The following is an 11,705-nucleotide window of genomic DNA, read 5'->3' on the forward strand; positions in this document are numbered from 1 at the left end:
CCGTATAAGTTCTTTTAATTTAATTTTGTTCTTAACGATATGATTTTATAGGACTATATAACATATTGATGACCGAATTAATCTTAAAAATACTTTTATATATATATATATATATATATATATATATATATATATATATATATATATATATATATATATATATATATATATAAGTTGTTCTGCCGAGTTTTGAGAATGAAATTTTTTGAAAAGGATGGTTTTTTTTATAGGCTTTACGTGGAGTAAATTTGATGTAGGAAGGGTCTTAGAAAGAGCTTTAACCGTCAATGCGAATTTTCCGATGCAAATCCGAATTTAGTCAAATACCAATACGGGTATCGAACACCGAATAAGAACCAAACAAAATAAATTAAAACACGACACAAACAGCGCATTGAGCATGAACGAAACCAGAAGCCTACTGAGTCAGCAAACAACTTAAAAGGGGTCTCTTTTTGGTATTTTCTTGAGTTGCCCAGAATCCAAATAAGCTATACATAAGAAAACCACTCTCGCACACAATCCCAATATTAAAAATGGAACAGTTTTCTTGAACCCCACAAAGATACAAATCATGGGGAAAAATAAATTACTACTACTATAGTTGAAAACTGAAAAAACCTAGTAGGCCATCCACCACTGCCACTAGATAAAACGCAAAAGTACTATATCCAGAAAAAAAGGAAAAAAAATTATTCTTTTCTTTTCGTTTATTTACTTGCTGTTTATATACCAATCTCCTTTTTAACCAACTTTTATTCTGCATTTTGAGTTCTGTTTGGAGTAATGGCAACTCTTAGTGATATTGGGGTGTCTGCATTTATAAACATACTTGGTGCTTTTGCATTCTTGTTGGCTTTTGCTCTGCTTAGAATTCAGCCTATCAATGACAGGGTTTACTTTCCCAAGTGGTACATTACTGGGAAGAGAAGTGCTCCTAGGCATGGTGGTAATTTTGTGGGGAAATTTGTTAATCTCAATTTCAAGACTTATCTTACTTTTCTCAACTGGATGCCTCAAGCTATGAAGATGAGTGAATCTAAAATTATTGAACATGCTGGCCTTGATTCTGCTGTTTTCTTGAGGATTTACACTCTTGGGTATGGCCGATTTTATTTTTGTTGATTGAATGTTGCAATTTTGTTTTTGGCTGTTGAAAGTTGTCAACTTTATGGTCTATCTGGGGTGGTGTAAAAATCCAAGCTTTAGGCCTAAACCTTTTCAATTTATCTATTGCAATGGTCTTTCTGCCTAAAAGTTTCAGAATTTGGAATTTTGAACTTAATCTGGATATGGTGCTTATTCCTTTTCTTCTCTGTCCCCTTTCTTTAGAGAGAGAGAGAGAGAGGAGAGGGAAGGGGAGGGTGCTATTGATGGTGAAATTAACTTGGGATTCTTCCTTTGCTTAAGAATTACATATCTGAAGATAGACTTTAAAATCCTCTATTAGAATTTTTCAGAAGAAAGGTTTGACCATGAAAAGTTTAATTTTCCCCAATTCAATTCTGGCCTACCAATGCAAAAGTCCCTTTCAGTTGTTAAATGTTTTTTTTAATTATTAAAAATTTCTATAAATTAAACTCTACCTTGTGCCTCAAGAATTTTTTGGCAATTAATTTGTTTGCTTGCTTTGCAATTTTTCCCCTTATCCAGAGTCTAGTATCAAGTGGTATATGATTTAACTCGCTTTTTTTCTTTCCTGTTGCAACTGATCCATTTTTGTTTGTAATTTAGTAGAACAACTTATCATATTTGACCACATAAGATACGGTAGTCTAGAGTGAACCGAAAAACAGAGTGAAAAACATCTACCAGTACCCACAATTTCATGTAAATTGATTAGCTCTTTGGGTTCAATGGAAACTGCTTCTTTAAATTTATCTGATATACCTGCATTCTTTTCCTTGACAGCTTAAAAATATTTGGGCCAACTGCACTTGTGGCACTTTTGGTTCTTATTCCAGTTAACGTGTCAGATGGGACATTGTTCTTCCTCAGAAAAGATTTGGTCGTCAGTGATATCGACAAGCTCTCTATATCCAATATTAAACCCAAATCCTGGAAGTAAGTCTTCTGTTGTATCATTACCTCTCATTTGATATACAATAAGCACATATATGTATATATGTTTCGAGGAATGATGACTGCTAAATTTGTGCTTACCATTGCTTATTCTGATTCTTCTCCTTATATGCTGTTATTGTGTTCTTTGATTTCTGTTGTCTAAAAGCTTAGTATAATACAGGGGAAGATTTTCTTATTAGGAAGAGTTTGTGAGTTCGAGTCACCCCAAGAGCAAGGTGGGGAGTTCTTGGAGGGAGGGAGCCGAGGGTCTATCGGAAACAGCCTCTCTACTCCAGGGTAGGGGTAAGGTCTGCGTACACAATACCCTCCCCAGACCCCACTAGTGGGATTATACTGGGTTGTTGTTATTGATAAATTATTGAGGAGTACCAGAAGTATGTTAAAATACAACGGCATAATTAAGTTCCTGAAAAAAGGGAATGGTGTTCACAAAGTTCGTTCTTTAGGAGCCAAATCTAAATTATGTGTGCATTGCTCGTTCATAGATTTAGAAGAATGATACTTGAATTTGTCTTTTAGAAACGTTGGGTCCCAAATTAATAAAATACCATCTTTGTCCAGGGGCGAATCTAGAATTTCAATAACATGGGTGCACCATTAAAGAAAAGAGAGAAAAAAGTAGTAAGTGGGAATTGATCCCTGCTCCTCTAGGTAAATAACTCAACATTCAACCAAGTGCACCATTTAGCCTCTTTGGAGCATGGGTGCCAGCATATAATATTAGATCAATTTTAGAAATATATACATAAAATATCTAGTTTTGCAGCGAGACCATGGGTTCACGTGCCCCAAATTAGGCTTAAATCCGCCCGTCTTTGTCCTGTTAACAAAATAACACGGGTAGGCGCTTGTTTGCGAGTAGAAGCACCTTGAACTACTGTTATTCCAAGCTAGTGATTTGGGTATGATTCGGATTTCCTTTACATCTATGGCAGTGCTTTCTAGTATGAGCTTTGTTGTCTTAACATCTGATTCTGAGTTCATCTGTAATTCAATGATTTCATTTCATCCAACTGCTCAAGTTGATGATGTCTTGAATGTTATATGTTGACAGATTTGACTTAATATAATAACATACTTATTCGGTTGAGTTAACTACTGACTGCCATTAGTTAGTTAGTCCTTGGTTTATAAGGTCAAGAAAACAAGCCTACTATTTTGATATTGTGGTCCAGTATGACTTATGGGTTAAACGTTTTCTTGTGAATTCATGCACAAGCGTCTAGTCTTTGGGACATCCTTTAACCTTTTGCTGGAATTATGTATTTAACTGGCCATAGCAAAGAAACCTAGATTGACCGCAACTGCAGTTGGGTGTCTCAAATATGGTTGGAAGTTTTCAACTGCCTTAGTTTCTTTTTTGGAGTTGGAGATTGGGTGATAGAAGTGTCCTTTGATGTTGATGTTCTGGTACTGGAAGATCTTATTTCTGCTAGAAACTGTCTGCAGACGGGAGAAAATTTTACTAGAGACTTTTCCACAAGGGGATTGGCTAGGTGAGAAGGTTACGCTCAGACACGGAGAAACAATGATACAATGTGGATTGAACTTGTTCTCTTAACAACATGCTTCTTTTTAGGAAAATGTATGTTCATGCTAAAAGGTAAAATGAACGAAAATTTTGACTGAGCAACTAGTTGATAATTTTCAAGAGGAACAAAGATATGCATATGGCAATTTCAAAATAGAAATGTAACTTGTATCGTCCTCTATTCATCTGAATTTCCTTTCTCTGTGTGTGTGTTCCTGTTGGATCACTTGCTAATAAGGAGCTTCAATTGGTTATTCACATGAATCAGGTTCTTTGTCCACATAGCAATGGAATATTTATTCACGTTTTGGACCTGTTTTATGCTGTACAAGGAATATGGTAGAGTAGCTGCAATGAGATTAAAATTTTTGGCTTCACAAGACAGGCATGCCGAACAGTTCACGGTGGGTAAACAAGGATCAGTTTCCTTGTTCATAAATTTTAAATTCTCAATCCATGAGCTGAAAAGCTTATCAAACATGGACAGAAAATTTGTGCCTACAGATTCTATTTTTGTTGTATTTGAGATAAATTTAGTCCATTCTACAATAAACCTTTGCATATCTTGTCTTTCAGGTTCTTGTTAGGAATGTTCCTCATGAATCTAAGCGCTCAATAACAGATAGTGTTGAAAATTTCTTTAAGAAGAACCATCCGGACCACTATCTTTGTCACCAGGTAACATGGCACCTAACAGCTGGAGGTTTTGGTCTTTTTTAGTGAGAAGGTGTTTACCTAGTATTTCTAGCTTTTCTTGAGCTGGAATTGCTTACTTCATGTGGTTGCGTTGGTCTTATCTCTATTAGGCTGTCTACAATGCCAACAAGTTTGCCAAACTTGTCAGAAAAAAGGCTAGACTTCAAAATTGGCTGGACTACAACCAGCTTAAGTTTGAAAGAAATCCAGAAAAGAGGCCAACTAAAAAGGTACTCTTTTAGCTGATAGAACTCAGGAAACGCGACATTTTGGCTTGAACTTTCTCATGGTACTGCTACGGATTTAAAAAAGGAGAAAATTCTCTTGCCATGGTTTTCACCTTTTTTTAATTAATGTTTTAACACCATATCACATGTCCTCTTTCTGCAGAAAGGCTTCCTCGGACTTTGGGGTGAGAGAGTTGATTCTATCGACTACTACAAACAGCAGCTTAAGGAGCTTGATAGAAGAGTGAGTATAATTGCTAGTTTGATTAGCTTATTTGCTGTCCATAACCAAATGAAAATTCTGGTCAACGTCTTTACTATATTTGTTGCATAAAGTTATCCTTTTTCTCCCTCCCTCCTATATGTTTTTTGATCCAGCTTGTTCTCTCTCTCTCTCTCTCTCTCTCTCTCTCTCTACACACACACACACACACACACACACATAGGTGTTTTCTATTTTGATCTCTAGGACTCATGTACTTATTGTTATACTCAGTGTCCTGAAATAGTCCGTGTAGTCGTGCTAAGGCATGCACACCTTCACCAATGGATCTATCTTTAGGGTACAACATCATATATCAAGCTTAGTTATAGTTTTTCCATTCATTTGTCTAAATAATTATTGTTTGTGTTTGTAGTTATATTTTCTTGCATTGCATTTCTATTTTTATTATTTTTTCTTCATTAACACTCTTCTTTGCTAAAGTCCACACATCAATTGCGCTTTGCGCTTAAAGCTCCAACAAACTTTAGCTCCTTTTTGTGCTTTTCACTTTTGACTACTCTGCACGCATCTTAAGTCAAGCTTTAATACGGGCTACTTTTCACCAATTTACTTATCCTTTGTATTTATGTTGCCTTTTCTAGTTGACAATGGAACGTGAAGGGATTCTCAAGAACTCAAAATCTATCATGCCTGCCGCCTTTGTATCGTTTAATTCAAGATGCGGGGCAGCTGTTTGTGCACAAACACAGCAAAGCAAGAACCCCACATTGTGGCTGACTAATTGGGCCCCTGAACCGCGAGATGTATATTGGAACAATCTGTCTATATCTTTTTTTTCTCTCAGCCTCCGCAAGCTTTTGATTTCTGTGGCAGTGTTTGCTTTGGTATTCTTTTACATGATACCTATTACCTTTGTGCAATCGTTGGCTAATCTGGAAGGTTTAGAGAAGGTTGCACCTTTTTTGAGACCACTAATTGAATGGTAAGAACATTTTCTCTGCTTTCAAAGAACAACAACAACAACAACAACCCAATATAATCCTACTAGTGGGGTTTGGGGAGGGTAGTGTGTACGCAGACCTTACCCCTACCCTGGGGTAAAGAGGTTTCCGATAGACCCTCAGCTCCCTCCCTCCAAGAACTACCCAACTTGCTCTTGGGGTGACTCGAACTCACAACCTCTTGGTTGGAAGTTGAGGGTGCTTACTACTAGAGCAACCCACTCTTGTCTATCTGCTTTCAAAGAAGAATGCATATATTGTCTTTCCTTTGGAATGCAGTAGTATTGCAGTAATTTGTTTCATTCTTGCCTTATGCAAAAAGTTGATTTAACGAGGAAATATCAGTGTGCAGTGTCACATCCTGGATTGGCTGGTGATTAAGTTCGCAACCATACTTGTCATGAACACATTACTTTGCATTAATATCACTTTTCAAAATATTTAGCATTTCGCTGGACCTTTTCCAAAATGGATCATCTTCCTTTTTCAGGTTGTCATCGTGCATATCTTTCTCTTTAGTTCATCTGCAGGTGCTAAGAAACAGTAAAACCATAGTATTCTTTACACATTATAGTTTTTCACTAGTGCTTATAGTCAATCAGCTGGTTTGATCTCCCTAAGAAATTGCATCTAAGATGATCTTGGTGTTTGACTGCTGCTTCTTTTGATCTTAGCAGATAGATTTCAGATTTCGAAGACACAGTAGGCTTGATGAATATATAATATATAAGCAGCTTTTTTGAGACTAAATTGCAAATTTAATAGATTGTATTTGTTGTGTATGAATGCTTAATAGTTTATGTAGTATGTCAGAGAAAAAGAAAAAGGACTCAGTTATTATATATAGGTTCCCCTTCAAAAGCTTCTTTTTTATCCAAATGTGCATGTTATATATTTCACCAACTCCTGGCTAAGTTCGTTTCTTCTGTTTTTATTTACTAGAAGTATTTTAATTCTTCATATCTGCATTTATTGTATTTTTTCAAAGAGTTACTTGTGAAGCAAAATTTCTGGAAATGGTTGCAGGAAGATTATCAAGTCGTTTCTACAGGGTTTTCTTCCTGGTTTAGCTCTTAAAGTCTTCTTGCTTGTTCTTCCTGCCATTCTGATGTTTATGTCAAAGATTGAGGGACATGTGGCGTTATCAGTGCTCGAGAGGAGAACAGCAGCAAAATACTATTATTTTATGCTAGTCAATGTATTCCTGGGGAGCATAGTAGCAGGGACAGCTTTCCAGCAACTTCATGCTTTCCTTCACCAATCAGCTACTCAGTACACTCTCTCTCTCTCTCTCTCTCTCTCTCTCTCTCTCTCTCTCTCTCTCTCTCTCTCTCTGCTCATTTCACAAAATTATGATGACTGCACTATGTTCATTAGCCTCATTCTTTGATGATGTGGAATTATCTGTGTAAAGCTTGTAAATATAATTCTAGTGTTATAAAAGTTCTCACAATGGCTAAGATTGTGAGACATAAAACTAGAATTTTGTTTGAATGTTGACCAACACATGGTTTGAGTTGAAGGAGCGACACCAGATTAGATCTAGTATTGAAGAGAAGAAATCAAGTATTGTGTGATCTTTGAAGTTTTCAAATTAAGCTTATTGCTGGAGGGAGGGATTTTTTTTTGTCATATGCCTTCGCTCTGTTGACACATCCAAGTATTATAAAACAGTATGCACTATGCAGTATGCCAATTGCTTGAAGCTTACTGATGCTTATTTACGACACGCTTTTGAACCTCTTGGAGTTCATCTCTAGAAGTTTTTCAGTTTTATGCTTCTTATATTTCCTTTCCTTATACAAAAAAGAAAAAAAGATGCTTATTAAATTTACCTAGTTGACCTTGTGTTGTGTAGTTGAACGTAAAATCTGGTGAACTTGTGTTATGTTTCATTGCATTTTTGGAATGTTTTAAAATTCTTGATTTGCTCTCATTTACTTATTTTTTGTACCTCCAATAACCTTGATGATATTCTTGCATCAGAATGGAATGCTGAGTTTATAATAGAACTCGGGTTGTCTTATAGCCAACATCATCATAGCATAGTCAAATTCCATATGGGCCTTCTAGACCCTAATGATGCTTTCGCCTTTAAAAAAGATAATATGCGTAACTCAAGAATCAACTGTATTGTTTTTCTCATTTGCTTTCTGCCCCTTGGTGTAATTTATGGATTGTTATTTTTTCAAAATTTAAATTAGATGGAGTTCCATTTAAAATACTCATATTAATTAGTAAGACATTAAAATTGAAGGGTTCAAAGGTGGAGAAAAGAAAAAAAAGTTCTGTAAGATTTTTGTACATAGTTGCTGTTAACTCGAGAAAAGAAGTGTTTCTTTACTAGTCATAAATATGTAAATACACTTTCCGCTACAGAAGTTTCTTTCTGTTCTACAAAGCTGTTTCCTTGAGTTTTATAATCTTTCATGCAGGATACCGAGAAATATAGGGGTTTCAATACCAATGAAAGCAACTTTCTTTATCACATACATAATGGTTGATGGTTGGGCTGGTATTGCTGGTGAAATTCTCAGATTCAAACCTCTGGTTATTTTTCATCTTAAGAACATGTTCCTTGTGAAAACTGAAAGGGATGTGGAGAAGGCAATGGACCCTGGTAGTGTAGATTTTCCGGAGACACTTCCAACTCTTCAGCTGTACTTTCTTCTGGGTATAGTCTATGCTGTGGTTACTCCAATCCTTCTTCCTTTCATACTGGTTTTCTTTGCCTTTGCTCATCTTGTTTACCGTCATCAGGTTCGTCCTTGCCCTGTAATTCCTTTCCTTTTTAACTTGTCGATTTGCTTATTAGCCTTATTAGAGTCTATAGCCGGGAGGAGGTCTTTTGTATTGAATAAAAGAGCAATCCATTGTGTTGGTAATAACTTTGACTAACTGAAGGATTCGTGTGGAATATTATCGGAAAGGTAGTTTGAGTGTCATAATGATAGTTCTACTGAGTGTTGGAATTGATATATACTAACAATTTACAAAAGTTTTCAGTAAATAGTATGATGAACTTTATCATACTCAAGAAGATAGCTTTATATGAAGAACTTTATCTTCAATGGTTTCTGATTATTAGTTTGTGTTTCATACAGGTTATCAATGTGTATAACCAACGATATGAAAGTGCTGCTGCTTTTTGGCCCCATGTTCATGCACGCATTATTGCAAGCTTAGTGATATCTCAACTGCTTCTGATGGGTCTATTGAGCACAAAAAAAGCTGCAAAGTCCACTCCATTTCTTGTGGTGTTACCTCTTTTAACCTTAGCATTCCATAAGTACTGTAAGAGTCGGTTTGAACCTGCATTCAGAAAGTATCCGGTTGAGGTAAGCTTCAATTGCTAGTGGTATATACATCTTTGTGAACATTTCTTGTAGAGCACGGAGTCAATTTTTCATCATCTTTTAACTAGATGAAAAGAAAAGCGAGATGCCCTACCTTCTTTTTCCTATGCTAGATGCCCTACCTCAGCTTTGTTGTTCTTTACCTGATCCCTGCTTAAATATGGTTTTATCTTAAACAATCAATGACTTGAGTAGTGATAAATTGTGTGACTACCTTATCCAAAAGGTTAAGTTGTATGAGGGAACACACTTTTATTTATTTAATTATATATGTAGTGTGCCCGCTCGTGCGCAGGGCTGTTTCCTTTTCTTAATTGGCCAAGTACGTGAACAATTCTTTTTGATAGTGGTGGCAGTGAGACTTGAACTAGGACCTTTTTCTGTTTTGATACAATGTTGATTTGTGTGGACACCTTATATAAAAGCTTAAGCTATTAGAGAAACACACAATTATTTATTTAATTATATTGCCAATAATAGTAATGGAAATATATGCCTCTAAGTTCTCATGCTTTTCAGGAAGCGATGGAAAAGGACTTGCAAGACCGATCTTCTGAATCTGATGCCAACTTGAAAGCATACTTGGCTGATGCATATCTGCATCCTATTTTCCGCTCATTTGAAGAGGTTGAATTGGATGAAGTTAAAGTCGACAAAAAGCCACCTCCCAACAGCTCAAGCCCCCCGCTGAGCGAACTTAGTTCTCCATCTCCAACTCATCACACGAAACATCATGAAGAAGACGAGCCATCTCAGGTGTCTCAAACATCTCATAATGTCCAGCATTATGAAGTTGGACAACCCGGGGACTTGTTTCATTATGAATATGAACAAACCAGTCACATATATCACTATGATGTCGAGTCACAATATCACCATAACGGATATCATTATTGAAGGTTTTATCCTTTAGTTTGACTGATGTTTAGCAACTCAATTGCCCTAACCGCCATACTTAGCCCAGCTAAACATTTGCTAACCAGGTCATGCCTTTTTAGTTGCAGTTTTTCTCCATCAATGTAAATGCATTTTGGTTGCTTTCATTTTCTTTTCGAATTTCATAGAGAAGTTAATACATGTCTTATATGCCTCTTTCTTTGTTGAGAAGAAATCATGAACAGCAATCTCCTATCAATTCTGATCCTCATCAAGAATTGCAGAGAGGTTTAACTAACCTAGATTAACTAACTGCTACAAGCAGACATGAAATAGAAAGGTGGATTCAGGGTTTTAACTTGTTAAAGTTCTCAATATTGAATTCATTGTACTTTTAAAATTATGGATTCAAATCTAATATTTGTAGACATTTTTGGGAATTCACATGAAAGATGTGATACTGATTAATAGATGTGAATGTGATAGAGATTTGAGTTAAAGCGCTGATCTCGATCATTACAAATAGTATTTGCCCTTGATTAATAGATGTGATATTGATTAATAGATGTAATGGAGATTCAAGTTAAAGCGCTGATCTCGATCACTACAAATGGTATTTGCCCCTGATTAATGGATGTAATTGAGATTCAAGTTAAAGCGATGTGTATCGATCACTGCAAATAGGTACTTTTCGTAACGTCGACTGGAGCTTTCAGTCCTCCATGTGAATCCTTTCAGTGGACTAGGATTCAAGAACTTGTGGATTAAGACACCAGGTGACGATCCATAAGAGAAATTGACCATTTTTAGCCTTATATTAGGGTTGAAATTGACAATTTTTAGACTTATATAGGGTTACAAAGACAGCCCCAAACAAATTGACATTATATAACCAAGTCCTAAAAAATCTATTTTCTTATTTATTCTCTCTCATTGTTTGCTACCCCCTCCCTTGTTCTTTGCTTGCGTCCCCCCTCCTTTTGATCGCTGCTCCCCAACCTCTTTCCTTGTTTGCCCCTCCCCCCTCTCCCCCAGGAAATAGAGAAGGTAAGGGACCACTTTCCTTATTCAAGCCGGTATTGTTTGAGTAACTAGTAAGTAAGTGAGAAGTGGTGAATTGGCCAGGAGGAATAAAGCTTATTTCAAGTAAAAGAGAACTAGTTATTATTCGAACGTACCAACTAGTTATGAAATCGGATTGATAGCCTCCACCCATGTTCTAGCTCGTCGGAGAGCTAGATTTGCCTCAATTTTTTGTCTCCTTCCTTCAGCCTTTTTCACATTAGCTTCCGCTAGTTCAAGAGTTTGCTGAGCTTCTTGTGGATCAATGTCACTACCCCCTCTTCTTTTGAGATTTGATTTTATTTAAGGAATTCTCATCTTGTATATCAATGTATTTCTAGCATATATATTATGTATATCCATAAGAAATTATGTGTTATACACTGAGATATACAAGGAAGGAAAATAAATTTTTGATATACATTTTAATATACACAAAGAAGAAAAATTAAGTTGTGATATATATTTTAGTATACACGTTATTTGATATGTTATAAGCTGTGATATATAAAAAATATAATTATTTTTGTGTTATACACTTGAAAATAGAGACAAGAATAAATTACAGACAACTATATTTAAAATTTGCACATAGCCAATGAAGTTTTTAAAGATATACAAAATCAAAATTTAAACCAAAGTTGT

At 35.9% G+C, this 11,705-nt stretch overlaps 1 protein-coding gene across 2 annotated transcripts; it reads left to right on the forward strand.

The window, feature by feature from the left end:
• Positions 1-400: 400 nt before the first annotated feature.
• On the forward strand, positions 401-10,199 carry LOC107793031 (hyperosmolality-gated Ca2+ permeable channel 1.8). Of its 2 annotated transcripts, XM_016615303.2 has the most exons (11): positions 401-1,100; positions 1,912-2,064; positions 3,885-4,020; positions 4,193-4,294; positions 4,423-4,542; positions 4,703-4,783; positions 5,407-5,747; positions 6,793-7,038; positions 8,202-8,526; positions 8,871-9,104; positions 9,642-10,199. In XM_016615303.2, the coding sequence occupies exons 1-11, from the start codon at positions 787-789 to the stop codon at positions 10,017-10,019; spliced, it is 2,430 nt and encodes an 809-aa protein (XP_016470789.2). In that variant the 5' UTR covers positions 401-786; the 3' UTR covers positions 10,020-10,199. The 2 variants fall into 2 exon arrangements, with proteins under 2 accessions (XP_016470789.2, XP_016470790.2); XM_016615304.2 differs by lacking the exon at positions 4,423-4,542 and having other exon boundaries at positions 407-1,100.
• Positions 10,200-11,705: the final 1,506 nt, after the last annotated feature.

This window comes from Nicotiana tabacum, chromosome 23, assembly GCF_000715075.1.
Source record: "Nicotiana tabacum cultivar K326 chromosome 23, ASM71507v2, whole genome shotgun sequence".
NCBI lineage: Eukaryota > Viridiplantae > Streptophyta > Magnoliopsida > Solanales > Solanaceae > Nicotiana > Nicotiana tabacum.

Coding starts and splice junctions, on each gene's coding strand:
- LOC107793031 (XM_016615303.2), top strand. CDS start 787: ATGGCAACTCTTAGTGATATTGGGGTGTCTGCATTTATAAACATACTT. Junction 4,021..4,192: donor GGCATGCCGAACAGTTCACG/GTGGGTAAACAA, acceptor CTTGTCTTTCAG/GTTCTTGTTAGGAATGTTCC. Junction 4,295..4,422: donor ACCACTATCTTTGTCACCAG/GTAACATGGCAC, acceptor TATCTCTATTAG/GCTGTCTACAATGCCAACAA.